The sequence below is a fragment of the Chanos chanos genome, chromosome 2 (assembly GCF_902362185.1).
Source record: "Chanos chanos chromosome 2, fChaCha1.1, whole genome shotgun sequence".
NCBI classification, from domain to species: domain Eukaryota; kingdom Metazoa; phylum Chordata; class Actinopteri; order Gonorynchiformes; family Chanidae; genus Chanos; species Chanos chanos.
This window is the reverse complement of record NC_044496.1, coordinates 48,911,636-48,927,081: the sequence shown is the minus strand read 5'-3', so window position 1 is coordinate 48,927,081 and position 15,446 is coordinate 48,911,636. Positions and strand designations below refer to the sequence as shown.

The window sequence follows — 15,446 nt, the reverse complement described above, 5'->3', positions numbered from 1 at the left end:
CAACTAAGGAAGAGAAAAGAGGATCAGTGAGGGAGAATGGTGTTCGTCATTTGTCTGAAGAACATCATATGTTAATATGTTATTATAATGACCGTGAACGTATTACATCGACATACTCATTGAAATGTAATAAAACAAATGTTTACTAATGTTAAGCCATTCAAATAAGATTAACGACTTCATTTTCATTAGATTCATATTTTGGCTTTAAAATTACTGATATTTTACCTGCATACGTTTACCGAAACTTTATACTGCCGGACAGCTTCGATGAGCTACATAACAAAATATGAAATTAGGTTTAAATAATTTACCACGTTTTAAGCTGGTCCAGTGGCAAGCACATTCGATCCGAGCACTCTTCAATTCAAGTGTTTCACCTCCTTATTTAGGATAAGCAACGTCAAAATACATAAATAAAACCATATGTGTCTACGTCGTACTTTGGTTGGTAAAAAAGTTGCGAGTTCCTGTCAGTATGACAAACACCATGACAAAAATATAATTAAACAAAGGTCGCTCATAGCCGTGTGGCTCCCTTTTCTCTTCGTCGCCAACAAAAAAGCACTTTCGAAGTGTGTCCAACAGTCTGGTTAAGTAAATACCTCTTCAGGTGTGACAGTAAATCTAAGCTGAGTAAATTGGTAGGCTACACCCACACAATACGTAGCGGATCTAAGAATACTAAGGATACAAGGTGTACTCTGTCAACTGTGTCACATTTCAGAATGACTGAACATGGTTAATCTTTGCCAACGGCAAAATATTAATTCATATTTTTTAATGATGTTTGGGCAAACATAGGTTAAACTAATGTACCCTACTGTCAATAATATGGTCGCCCGAAAGCATAAACCTTCGTACAATATAGTTCTTCATGCGAACAATCTATACCATTCAATTTCTCGTCAAAAATTTACTTTGATGTCATTCGGATCTTTCTAAATTTTAACAAACAATTCGGGAGATAAATCCCTCTCTTGCACGTTTGTGTTCATCGTACGTTTTAAAGACAATTTCCTAAGGCAGTTTTCAGCAACGCCCACTTGTAAACTAGCGGCAGTTCAGAGGTACGTGCAAAGCAGGTGAAACTGGAATTTCAAGATCCCGTTCACGCTTTTCCACTGTTGTCTCACGTCATATTTTAAGAATGTTAAGATGCACGCTCTTGCTTTGCTTAAAACTTTCCAACCTACAACAATTGGCAGAAGCTCAAATGAGCTAGTTCCATTAAGAGACGATACTTACTATGCTTCAATAGATAACTAGGATGATGAGCCATACACGCATGCCACGAGATTTTACGCGGTCAGTAATGCAGGCTATTTTAGTGAAGTTTCGTCGTACTCTTCAGCATGCCAACGTACAAGATTAACACACTTATATTCTGTTTAGACCTTGCATTAGATCCGATTTTGGTGATCGATCACAAGTGGACAACTCTAAAGTACAGGTGTAAACGCACTCAAGACGCATTGAGGTCGCGTCGAGATCCGATCGCTCAACCCACATTCGGAGGTGGTCTGGGCCGCATATGACCATATTTTTTCAGCAGTGTAAACGCGAATGTGATCTCGGCTGCACTGAACGATCAACTGACGTCCTCTGTATTCGCAGAAACACTTACTCATTTCGCGCGCCAAAGGCTCAAATCGCGTAAACTGGCTTTGTCCACGACGTCTGAAAACTTCGAAAAGCCCATAGATATGGAGTTAGAAAGCTGCCAGAATGTCAAAAACAAAGAGAATGTGATTTACAAATGCCCCGCGATTTGCAAACAAAAAGAATGTGATTAATTAATGCCCCGATTCGCAAATATAGGGGCTACACACCGTGCTTGCAAATACAAAATACAGTTGTCAAAAAATACAGTGTGTTTTGCAAATACCAATGCTACTTACAAATAATGCTGGACGGGTTCCACAAATGTAAAGGAAGAATGCAAATAAATAAGCAACATTTGCATGTCTGTGTCATCGGTTTTACAAATGTAACACATTTTTTTCGGAAATGATGTACGTGTTTATTTGCACATAAAGCGTGGAAGTGAGATACAATCGCAAGTGGTCACTCGACAGCAGCGTTGTCAGATGTACGATTGTATTTGTACTATAATTTTGCCCTCCGTATGATGTAGGCCCTACGATAAATAATCCCAAAAGTCCTATAAAGTACGATAATTTCATCATTTTGTGACAGTATTAGTGATTTGTTGGCGGTGTAAAAGTCGATCGTCTCGGTAAATTTACTGTATTTACACGTTTTCTGAAATTTCACATATATTTTTTCTATTTTTTCTCTAATTTGAAGCTCCTGGTCCGATACATTAACATTTCCCAGAGAAGCCAGGTATAAACGAACATACTTAAGAGCTGTCCACTTGTGATCGGATCACCAAAATCGAGTATAACGCAAGGTCTAAACGGGACCTTAGCTGAAACCGAGAGCACAGAGAATGTAGCCTTTGAAGTTGCTGATTATGGTAATTGGTGGTATTATTCACATGTAAATCATGTAATGCGTTTCTGCATGTTTTGTCCTGACCTGTTTACTCTCAAACTATTTCCTAAAATCACAAAAACTGAGGACATTTACCACGAAGGCCTAATCTAAAAATTAGTTGACCATGACTGTAATCTATTGGCAAAAATTTAGGCATATTTGAGAAAATGTCCTATGCTATTATCCAGAATTTTTTGTTTCCCTCAAGAACATAACAATTTCATAAGATGACTTCCAAAGAGGGGAAAAATTTCAAACATATACATCCATACAACATTATTGTTTTTAAAATGTAGGAATAGAGATTTATTTTTCATATGAACAAGTGGTTTAATTTTTTTTACAAGTATTATTTATTTAGTTATTTTTTTGAGAAAACTTGCAAAAATTTCTAGCATATTCCAAGTCAAGAATGAACATGAAAAAGGGGATTTATTGCTGAATGTTAAATGAAGAATACACTTTCACTGTGTGAAGACAAGTCAGTTGCTGCGTTTTCCATGCATCCATCTACCTGGACCACTAGAACATGCAGAGGGAAGGGCCCTAAAAGGCCGATAGAGGAAGAACGAATGAAATAGAAAAAAAAGAGGAAGAGAAAGAAACCTGTGAGCTAAGAGCATTTGTAGGTCATGTTCTTGTGTGTTTGAATGTAATGACACAGACACGTGTGTGTGTGTGTATGTGTGTGTGTTTATGTGTGTATATGTGTGTGTGTGTCTGTGTGTGTGCATGTGAGTTTGCAAATGTCTGTGTGTGCATGTGTGTCCACGTGTTTGTATCTTTATGTGTGTGTGCACGTGTGTATGTGTGTGTGAATGTGCCATGAGGAATTTGGGTATGTTTGTGAACATGTCTTTGTGTTAAATGGTTGAGTGAATATTCAGGGATATTTTTGCAATAACCACCTGAAGGCATACACTGCTGACCACTTGCCAAACCTGTACTGCAAATGGTAAAATTCTGGATTGCATTCAGACTTTTGTCAGTGAGAGACAGAGGGAGAGAAAGAGGTAAAAAAGAGAGCAAAGACCTCAGCAAATAACCCAAAAAAAGACTGTGATTTACAGGGTTGGGTCAGAGGAAAGTACACAGACCTTTTACAAGTTTCACAAACACCACAGTTGGTCAAATCATTCTCTGGAGTTTCCCTATGTTACACATGAAATAGTTACACAGACAATAGATCAGGTCTGAGAGTGAAGTGCTTATGGGTAATGTTAATCTTGATGAGAAATCCTGAGACACAGTGCGGCTTTAAGCTGCTGGCATAGGAACATGGGGGCTTGTAGGCTAGGTGATGTAGGTCCATGAAGGCTAGAATCAGGCTGGATTGGTTCCCCCACAGGCAGCTCCATAGCCAATGACTACAGATGGAAGGAAGCTTACAGTGCAATGGAGCTCGTCTCACCACTAGGGGGCGGCAAAAATCACCGGCACGTCTCTCTGTTTTTAACCATATATGTTTTTTTTTTTTCCGTCTGTCAACACAAACTCTCTTACGATAAAGCCAACATTCATCAAGGAGGATAAACACACAAAATCAGTGACCCACGCAAATATATAAAAGTCACTCACACACGTGCAAACCTTCAGGCCAAATACACACCCACAACAACACATACACATACACACAAACACACACACACATACACACACACAACAACACACACACACACACACACACAAGTCCAATGTCTCATCACACATATACCCCTTTCAGACAGAGAGACTTTGGATGGCCCTATTAGGTTTCAGTAACAGTACTGTCCCCTCTGAAGGGGTCCTTAGCCTCCAGCCTGTTTAGAGTGTCACCTCCACACCACCTCGGTGGGTCTTTATAAATAAAACAAATCAGGACAAAAAGAGCTAAAACAACCATGGTTCAATTTGGATCAAAAGCAACTTTAAGACACTCCAGAGGACGAGGTCACAGGTCCGATTGAAGACACTGTTCTCAAGGGCCCATTGTACATTGGACTGGAAATGCTTTCTTTCCCCCCAGTGACCAATACTTAAAACATTTCAGACTAAATTACAGTAAAGATAAGCTGTGGTTCATCAGCTTGGTGAAATTAAATTAACTTGCAACCTTCTGTAAACAAAGTGGATGGTATGGAGCAATAGTATTTTACGTTATTGTGGAAAAGGTTATAACACCTGTAAAAGTGACCGTTTCTATGTCTGAAAGGGCACGACACCTCTGTATCGTCTGGACTGTCTGAAAAGGGTAATACAGACAAAATGTTCTCAGCACATTTCACACAAACACACACACACACAAATTTCTACAAAAATATCTAGACATGGTCACACACAAAATAATCCCCCTTCTTTCGTACACTCTGATAGACATGAGATATTTGAACATGCACACTACCATTTGGAGAACCCTGAACACCTGGACAGGTACCATGAGAAAGTACTATGTCCTATGAACTTCTACACACCTCTATTTCTCTGGAAACTTTATGCAACAAGTGGCAGCAAACAAAACACAGACATAAGTTTGGTATCGTATGACTAAAATAGTAAACCATTTCCTATCTCAAACAGGAAACAGATTTTCCATTGCATCTGCATATGTCTAAATAAAATTGAATGTGCACGTGTGCATGTGTGCCTGTGTGTGTGTGTGTGCGTGCTTGCATGTGTGCGCGTGTGTGTGTGTGTGTGTGTGTGTGTGTCTGTGTGGTGTGTGTTTTTTTGTGTGTGAAATCATACTGATGTAATCATACACCTTACATAGAACTCATCCATATTGCATGATGTCTGGAGAATATCACAGTTAAAATGGGGGAGATCCTGAATAAACAAAACAAAGAAGAGGAGACAAACATGTCTATAAAAATCAGGAGTCTGTGATAAGAAAGGCTACAAAACTGAACTGAACCTCCCTCATCGGCATACAGCAAAAGGCACCACAATATTAGTCTATTTCTAACTCCTGAAAAAATTGGCACATAATTCTTTTTCATAATGCTGTAAATCAAAAAAAGAAATTACATATAAATAGTTTTCCCCTATAAAAAAAGTCTTTGCTGCTAGCTAGTAGACAATTTTTGGTGAAATGAAAATAAATATTTCATTTGTTTAGAATATCTGTCTGTTATATAAAATAAAAATATTTCTTATAGGTGCAGGTCTATAGTATACTGTTTTTTTTTTCTTTTTAGATAACTTGTTTTGTTCTCAGTTTTTTTTCTTTTTCTCTCTTGTTTTTTTTTTTTTTTTTTTTAAAGGGGTGCATTGTCTGGTTTGGACCGAGACAGTGACAATTTGCTCTGTATGTTGCCACGTGAACCGCTTCGACCCATGGCACCAAAAGTCCGTCCGTCTGTGGGCCGGTATATGGTTGATAGTTCGGTGGCATTCATATTCTGCATACTGAGGAAGGGTGTGCTCTCACCATGCCCCAGGTCCCCCATGTCCTCCTCATCCTCGTCCCATTCGCTGTCCGACAGGCAGCTCTGGGAACTGTAGTCTCTTTGTCCAGATGCACGATGGGAAATGTGTCCGTTGAGTCGTGACCTCCTGCGCCAACGGCGACTGCTCCTTTTGGGCCTTTCGCGGGACGACAGGTACTCCTGCGTGGTCTCGTAGTCCTCGTCCTCCGCCAGCCGGTACGGACTGGACGGCAGCGAGCCCGTGCTCTCCGCGCTGTAGTACGGTCGTAGGGGGCGACGGTAATGCCTTAGGAGCGGCTGGTTGTCGTCGGCCATGTAGGTTGCCATGGCAGCAGCTGCAGGGGGCAGGGAGAGGGCGTGGCTGGCGTTGGGCGTGGTGATCTGAAAGGTAGGCACCTGCGGGGGCAGTGAGTAATGGAAGTCCACCGGGGACAGGCGGGCCGGTGTGGTCAACGCTGACACATACCTAAGGAAGGAAGGAAGATCACACAGACAGGAGAGAGAGAAAAGGATAACAAAGAAAGGGAGGTTCAATCCCACCCCACCTTCAAAACCATCATCCCTAATAAATCCACACCACAGATTGTACAAAATCCTGTGTATGGAAGAGCCAAACAACATGCAACATACTGAGGGCTTAAGCATGTCTCACCCATGTTCCCACCTCAAGGTCTATGGCCCAGGCAGATTCAGGAGTGCACATTTTAAAAACACGGGCTTTGAAAGATTCAGTAGCAAATTTGACATTGGTTAAGTCTGGTCTGTGGTTCAGATAGTAAAATGTTTTATTAAACTGTTCAATAAAGAATCTGACCTGCCATGGAGAGTGGTAAAGCAACTGGAACAAGGCCTAAAAAATTACCTCAATTGTGCACAAGGTTTGTTACTCTAACCACCTCAATGTCTGCTTTATCTGAGTAGAATTCTGAACTTTCTAATTTGATTAAAGGAGCCAATCCAGACAACAGGATTTTTCAACTATAATAGCTACTAACAAGACCACAATCTCTGGTATTATCCCTTCTGTTTATACTACCTGATTCTTACTACAACTTCACTTAATTAACATTGATCATTTTTTGTCACATATGCAATACTACCAGCTGACACTGATTTGTAGCATGTGAAATAGAATGAAAACATTCAAAATGACACATATTACAATAAAACCGAATCTTTGCTATTAAACCTTTCAAAAACTCCAGTCATGTTGGTGCTGAACACACATCTGAGGGTCAAAGAGACGTTTTTAACGTGTGCACTCACACCTTGCTCAGGGCCATAGCACTGTCAACCCTGTCCCACCTGTCACTGTGTGGGGAGTCCCGCAGTGAGTCGTATGAATCTCCACACTGCAGGGGCGGCCTGGTTGGATCAGTAAAGCCACAGTTTGCTGCACGCCGCGCTCGCGCTTCCATGCACGCAGGACTGTTGCATTTACTGGTCCCCACAGACGAAGATAACGCCCCTGAGTGGCAGTCGGAATTCATGCTGTCCGTCCGCTCCATGCTCCACGTGCGCTCCTCATGTCTGAGATGAAAGGAGAAGCAAGAGTCGTGAGGGCTTTAGATGATAAGATAAAGCAAGCATCAGTGTGGATATTGGAGGGGAGACATTCGTGGACGGATGGATGGAATGATGGATCGAAGATGGACAGATGGACAAATGGGTGATTGATGAATGCATAAATGAGTTGATGGATGAATGGATGGATAGATGGATAGAAGATGGATTGGTGGACCGACGGATGACGGATGAATGAGTAAATGAATGGATGGTTAGATGGATGGATGGACGGACGGATGGATGAGCAGATGCTGTACCTGTGACTAGAGGCATGAGACGCTGTGGAGGAGTGGTGGGACCTTGAGGACATTCTGCTGCCCGAGAAGTTTCCGGACGTCTCCGTTCCGTGTCGAATCACACGCTCGGTCGCCGGGGCGTTCTTGGAGATATACTGCAACACAGTGCTATGTTATCTTACTCACTGTTTATGGCTTGTTGTCTGAAAAGACTGCACGCAAGAAATGATCCATTTGGGCAGCGCAGGCTCCCATTTCAACGGACTACAGGAACAGAAATAAACGCTAACCTATTTATTCAGTCATTACAACTACGTAATAACAAATTTGACTGACAGAGTACAGAGGCCACATATACCGCTTCACATGGATCATAAAAAGCAGAGGCGAGATGGTGAAGATACCGAGAAGAATGAAAGCACACTCACATCCACCATAGGGATCTCTTCAGGTCCCGGTCCAGGATGGTGGGGCCCATTAGCCAGCATACGATTGGGGTGTTCTGCACACATGTTTTGGTGCAAATGGTTGTGCATTTTCTTCCTCTGTTTCCTGTTGAGATATTATATAAATGTAACAGCTACCGATTAAAGTCCGAAATATCAAACAGCAAGCTCTGACAAACAAAAACTCAGTCATTTTTATTGATCATTTTTAATCACGCTCAGAGATATGCATGCACACGGCATAAATTCTCACTCCCTCCGATCTTATGGTCTAAATATATCCATGGTGATCAATGTAAACGCTGAGATTAACAAAAAAGAGATCAGACGTCTGAGTGATGAGGAAGTGCAAGCCCATACTTTTCCTGAAGTACTCAGGAAAGTAACTTTGCTAGTTTTACTGTATGTGGTATTGTTTAATAAGCTGAGCTTACTTGGTTTTGCAGTAGGCCACCACACACACTATGCCAACCACCAGCAACGCCACACAGATTCCTGTGATGGTTAGTACTCTCTTCTGGTACCACTCCTCTGCTCCTGTGAATGTGCAAACAAACACACACACACACACACACACACACACACACACGCACATATGGACACACACAGACACACACACGCAGACACATCACCCCCCCCCACCAAACACACACACACACACACACATACACACACACATACACACACACACACACACACACACACACACACACACATACACACACACACACATATACACTACATCAGTGGCAGGAGCGTATTTGCAATGGTGCACAGCACTTGAGCCACATCCAGTCACAACAAAGATACTCCACTCTAATTAGACTGAAACAGATTCTGCCACTGTGTAGGCGAAACAATGAACCTAACAGCTCCTAAGGCTTATAGTCTCAGTCAACTCAAAGAAATCAGAGAGAAATATGAATCCAAATGTCTGAATTTTGATGATGTTCTATGGAGCAATATTAGTCAAATAACTGCAGTTAACACGCAATAAGCAAAGAGTAATTGCAGATATTATTCTATGAACATGTCTTTTCTTATAACAAATGTGCAAGCTGACAAATTTCTGTAGTTACTTAGTTTCAGATAGTGCCAGTTATGCACGGAGTTTAAAAGACTTTTTGGCCTATTCTCTAATAACGTACTGTCAAACACTGAAAAACAATAACGTTTAGCTTTTTATGGGACATGTTCATAGAACACGAGTCCCTCTTTCATCTGTAACATGCACTAACCTGCTGTTACCATTAAGCTGATTGGACAAAAACAGGTTAAGCCTCCTTAACGTTTAGAATCATGCCTGTACAGTATGGTTAAAAGACTGAAAGCATTTAACTGAGGGAGATTACATGAGGGCTATTCATATAACCAAGTCATATGGAACAGCAGTGCTTTATGTTACACAGTGTTCTAAGAATGACTTTATTTACTGGCAGGCACAATAAGATGCACATGCGCACTAATTAGCATGTTGTAAAGTCCATATATAATAGGCCTGAGTGGTAGACTGAATACATATATGGTTATATGAAGGCCCCCCCTCATAGTGCCTTAAATACAGTCTGGTCACTTCTGGAATGTTATTAAAATGTCTTCTGGGTGCAGAATGTGCACAATGACAGAGGAAAACATACAGAACACCGACAACAGGAAACGAGAGAGGACAAAAGGAAAGAGGGTAAGAATCAAAGGCCAGACAGTGGAGGGAGGTGAGTGAATAAAATGAAGGAATGAGGAAAGAGAGGGGGAGAGATGAAGCAGTCAACAAAAAAAAAAGAAAGAAAAGAAAAGAAAAGAAATTCACTGAGCTTTTGCCTGACATTGCATTGCACTGCACTGCATGCGTGTTACAGGAAACAGATAACAGCGTATGTTGGCAGTAAAGAAAACTTAGAGAAGGATGTCCAACATTATCACAAATGCATTCTATAGATGGAGACTTTGTGTGAAAGGGACTCGTAACAATCATTTCTCATTCATCTTGATTATCTTACCTTCCCTGTTAACCAATTTATATTATTTTATTTATTCAGTGGCTTAATTCATTTTTCATTGATATATATCATTGATCTAATCTATCAGCTGTCCTTACACTTGTGCCACAACAATAACTTGCATTCTGGCTGTAAAGCACTCGTCTACGATGAAGTTATTTGGTTGCTATCTATCAGTCATGCACTGCTGAGGGCAAAATGCATGGTGTACATACAATATAATATAACTGCATCTTTTTTGTCTGTCTTTGATTAACATATTTGTTCCTTCCACATATTTGACTAAATCAAAAATGAGTGCGACATATCTGATATATCAGAGCACTACATTTGCCTTTTTTTACGTTTACTAGATTAGAATGCTAAATTTAACATGCTGCAAAATATCGATTTGGTTGTCAGATATGGCACTGAAAGGTGACAGTGACAGTCTTAAGATGAAAAAAAAGAGGAAAATCTTAAAACTCTAAAAGAAAAGAAAATAATTGTTCCATACCCTTAATTTCATTTCCAAGAAGCTCTGCCAATACACAAAGTTGACATTGAAAAAAAAAAAAAAGATAAGCGAGTTTCAGATGAAGATAGTCCACTTGGTAAAAATATTTGCGTATACTGGAATGGGATTAACATATTTTGTCATTGGGGTGAAAGGTGTCAGTTCCAGTAACAGACAGCCAATGCAGACATACTTTAGTCAACCTCAAACCCCCCCCCCCCTCAAAAAAACCTCCCAAAAAACAAAAAGAAAAGAAAATTCAAAACCCCACGCATGATCTTTAGTAAGCAAGCATTCCACAACATGCAGACACAAAGACAGCCACATGACTTACTGCCATATTTACTAGACCTCAATTCTGGGATTAATGTTTCAGAAAGGACAAAAACAAACAAACAAACAAAACAAAAGATTAAAAAAAAACAACACTATGTTACTTTAAAACACAAAAAAACAACACGGCTAACAATAGATGAAGCCGGACATGGTTATGAAGGTACTTTTTGATTTGTGGTCGAACTGGGTTTGGGTTATTCATAGTAAAAGAATTTAAATTAGGAATAAATGGTGCTAAAACTTGATTGACAGCTACATAGTGGAAGAAAACTGACTGGAACTGGATACATTTATTGTCAAAAAGGCATGCACGGTTCTCTCAACAACTGAACTGTCACTGGTTTTCTTGCATTCCAAGGCACCTTTTTATTCAAAGGAGCTGCAGTTTCGAGGTTAAAGGTCATGCCCCATGCGCATATTGTTGTTAGTGGGTCCACACGAACAATCACCAAAATATTAGTCATTATTAGTCATTATACGTTTATCAACAATCAACTTCTTCAGTAGTCTTCATTTAAATTTAAATAATGAATCAATGCTCTCTAACATTATACTGAACTGATAAAAAAAAAAACGTAAACAACAACAAACTATATTTCTTGTCTCAAGGAGTGAAAATCAGTTATAGTTTTAGCCGTAACAAGAAACGTCTTCAATACAAAAAAAAAAAAAAAATCACCTCTGATTTGGGAAAGCATGCTCTTCCTTATTCTTACATACTACAGAACTTCCCTCAGCACCAGATTATAAAGTCATTTATAGCAAAAGCACTTGGTTTGCATTCCTGTCTGATAGGTTTACTGACAGTTGAGGCAAAAGAAAAACAAAAGAAAATCAAAATGGAGACAACGCAAGGCGGCCACAAAGACACGTGCACACATCTCCACCCCAAGCATGCTGTTCCCACGTGAGCGGACGCACAGACGGAAGAAGAAATGGACATACTGTAGAATTTGCTCAGAACGGAGTTTTGACAGCGATCACCAGTATACTCATTTGGACACCTGATGGAAGGAAAACAAAGCCACGAGAGGAGAGGGAGGGAACGAGGGGAAGGAGGAGGAGGGAGTGGGGAGGGAAAGATAGGAGAGGAAACACATAAGGGAAAGAGGGAGAAGAGGAGAGAGAGAGAGAGAGAGAGAGAGAGAGGAGAGCAAAGAAACACGGAATTAGAGAACAGAGCACCACCCGTGTGACCATGGCAGAGAACTTCCACTCGGTGATGTCATCAGTGTGATGTCATAGGAAGAAGCCATGTATTAGGTTGTTTTTTCTTTCTTTTTTTTTTTTTTTGAAGACCTGAGGAGGGAGCCAGAGGGTTGAGCAGAGATTCTGCTGCTGCTTTGTAACTCCTTTCTTTGAACATGCTATCATAAGAATTGAGCGTGTGTATCCCCATAGGCTCTTTCTGCATGTGATCTAAAGTATAGAACCAGACGTTTACAAAACGATAGAATGATAGTGCGGTGAGCACTTATGTTTTTATGCCCCCTGACATGACTTTTAATGAGTCTTAACACGTCCACCTGTATTAAATCGTGTGCCTGAGATGTTCAACCTCTCTTTTTATTGATCAACATTAAGATTAAACACACTAAGAAAGCTCTGAAAAAAATAAATTCTCAGAAAGCCAGACAATCATCACTGGATATGCTTCCATTCAGTACATAAGAAGGTGAGTTATGTGCAGTGGGTCCTTGGGAGGAAAGCAGAGAATTCTTCCATGCTGTTTAGGTCCAGAATTTACTGCATAGGTCAGTGGGACAAGCCACCTTCGATTTGGCTGAGGGGTTGCTAACACACACACACACACACACACACACACACTTCGAAGTGAGGCTCTCAGATTGACTTGAACTGGTCCACCATAAATAAAGGGACCTGCTTTGATAGTACAAGGGGATCGTTCTGAGGGTTTCTGTCTGAGGACAGACTGTTTAAATGGCTACAGAGACAAACCTGAGATTCATGAATCTCTTGTAAACTGTATGGAATGCAGTATTTATGGCCTTTAAACTGTACTGCGTAACACATTCTAACGAAAGGCAAACAGAAATAAAGTACATCATATATAGGGCCATACAAACATAAACAAACATTTAAGCAGAATTTGACATGTTTGCCTCTCTGGACATCAACGCAAATGACTCCTCTGCTATCAAAAGGAGTTCATTGATGTTTCTGCAGCATTGAGTGGACTAGAGGAAGCATGGCATGAATCAGGCCTGCCTGACTTTCAGATAACAGATAAGAATGACTGAAGTATCGTTAGTCACCTTTAGCCACAGAGCTGCTCAAACACTACACAGCAGAGAGGGTCTATAAATAACACAGGTATATATCAACAGAGCAGAGAGCAGTCACATCGGGCCCTGATCAGGGGTGAGTAATGTCACTGATAGGCTGGGGCAGTCCTGGATCTCCCACTCTCTCTCTCTGTCTCTCTCTCTCTCTCTCTCTCTCTCGTCCCTCTCTACTCTCCACTGGGTTTAAATTTGATATGGCTTTCTCAGGATCCTTGGTAGTGCTGTGAGTGAGTTAGAAGCAGATTGAGTTTAAGGTCTTCTCTCCATCTGCACTAAACCTATTATACCACCTATGTAGCTGAGGTCTGGTTTGTGCAAGTGTGTGTGTGTGTGTGTGTGTGTCCATGCGCTTGTCCTACGCCAGAGAACAACTGCTCTCTCAAGGTCTCTTGGCTTATAATCATTATGCTGTAATTTGCACACATGCCTCTACTATACTCTGTATAATTTGTAAGGAAGACCTCATAACAGGTAACACTTTTTTTTTTGTTCTCAGGTGGTTTAAAGCCTGTTGGAAACTCCTTATTTCTTGGCAAAACATGATATGATATTAAATTAATGTAGGACAGTAGTTCAGTGGTGTGGAATGTGGAAAAACAGGTCACCAGAGAGAACAGCAGAGAAAAGCAGACACCTGGATGAGAACTCCATTTAGTGTGAGAGAAATGGATACAGTGGATGCAATGTGTGACGTAGCACCTATGAACAGAGGTCAGCATAAAACAATATGTGCTCTAGTATAAGCTGTACAGTACACTTGAAAGAAACGAATGTGTAATATCATCAGCCAACAATGTTCCCACTTAACTAAGGACAGTGCCTGTAGCTTGCTTCTACAAATGACTGAAAGGTCATTTCAGCGTTTCTGGCATCTACTGTTGACCTCAGGAGAGGGAACATAACTGTTTGAAATTCCATCCAGTAACATTAAGAATAGCGGCAGTACCAAACCTAACTCCAAAGAGGAGTATTCAGTCACATCATGTTCCGTATGAACGTGACTGAAGGAATAAACGATTAGTGGATGGTGAGTAAGTGTGAGAACACGGAAGTGTGAACTGGCAGGGTTTGATGAGAGCTGACCTGTAGTTGGAGGGTGAATGACTTACTCGCATGACGGCTGGTTAATGCCGTGTATAAAATAACAGTCCCCACCATTGATGCAATACGCTTTCTCTGTTTCATTACACTTGCGGGCATGACTGGACCCCGGCGACAGCGTGGTGGATACTGTGAGAAATAAACACAAGAGAAAATGATGAGTCAGCTATGCAAAAAAAAAAAAAAAAAAAAGAAACCCTGTGAAAATGAGGTAGAAACATTCATAATCATACACATGAAGAGAAATTTAGCTGCAGCTCATAAATCAAAGAGGGGAAGAGGGATAAGTTATTGTGTGTCAGAAAAAGCAGGACCATATAATACGGTAATTTAAACCCAACTCATGCAACTGTACACCTCCTGAAACATGTTAAAAAGACAGATAGGCACATAAACACACAAACACACACACACACACACACACACACACACACACATTCACCGGTAGAACATACTAGAAAACAAAGTGTTTATGTAATAACATCAACATGTTGGAGAAAGGCATGAAGAGTCTGCAGCCTATAGCCTTGGAGGGGAATCTGTGAATTCTAGAGAACGCTGTTCAAATCACTATCCAGACACAGAACCACAGAGACAGAGATAGAGAGACAAAGTGAGTTGGATGGGTAGATAGATGGATAGAGAGAGAAAGAGAGAGAGACAGAGCTAGAGAAAGAGAGAGAGAGAGAGAGAGAGAGAGAGAGAGAGAGAATAGTCTTTCTCCGGAGGAAAAGTCTACTGCAGTGGGACAAGAACAAAAAGGGGAAAGAACGCTAATTACAGAATACTGAAGAACAACCCCTAGCTACAAAGGAACACTAATTAGCCAGGCAGAATAGAGCCTAGATGAGCAAGAATCAGGCTGAGATTTAGATGGGAACAATGCAAATGAAATGATATCATTATTCCAGTTCCACACAGACCTTTATAACATACCTTCATCATATTGTGTCAAAAACACCTACACAAATGTGAGGAACATACTTTATCTACAAAGTCAATTAAACAAGGTACTAAGGACAGAAGCTGGGCAAGAGTGAGGTGAATATCACT

The 15,446-nt window shown here is 40.7% G+C and overlaps 1 protein-coding gene across 1 annotated transcript in view; it reads right to left on the bottom strand.

Moving 5' to 3' along the window:
- Nucleotides 1-5,738: 5,738 nt before the first annotated feature.
- The window catches only part of nrg2b (neuregulin 2b), a 35,208-nt gene continuing 25,500 nt past the window's right edge, over nucleotides 5,739-15,446 (bottom strand). The window contains exons 4-11 of the mRNA XM_030792788.1: nucleotides 14,402-14,522; nucleotides 11,932-11,990; nucleotides 10,651-10,674; nucleotides 8,592-8,694; nucleotides 8,140-8,263; nucleotides 7,733-7,866; nucleotides 7,215-7,439; nucleotides 5,739-6,375 (exon numbers count right to left, since the gene is read on the bottom strand). Of these exons, the coding sequence (XP_030648648.1) occupies nucleotides 5,739-6,375; nucleotides 7,215-7,439; nucleotides 7,733-7,866; nucleotides 8,140-8,263; nucleotides 8,592-8,694; nucleotides 10,651-10,674; nucleotides 11,932-11,990; nucleotides 14,402-14,522 (1,427 nt within the window). The remainder of the gene's footprint in view (nucleotides 6,376-7,214; nucleotides 7,440-7,732; nucleotides 7,867-8,139; nucleotides 8,264-8,591; nucleotides 8,695-10,650; nucleotides 10,675-11,931; nucleotides 11,991-14,401; nucleotides 14,523-15,446) is intronic.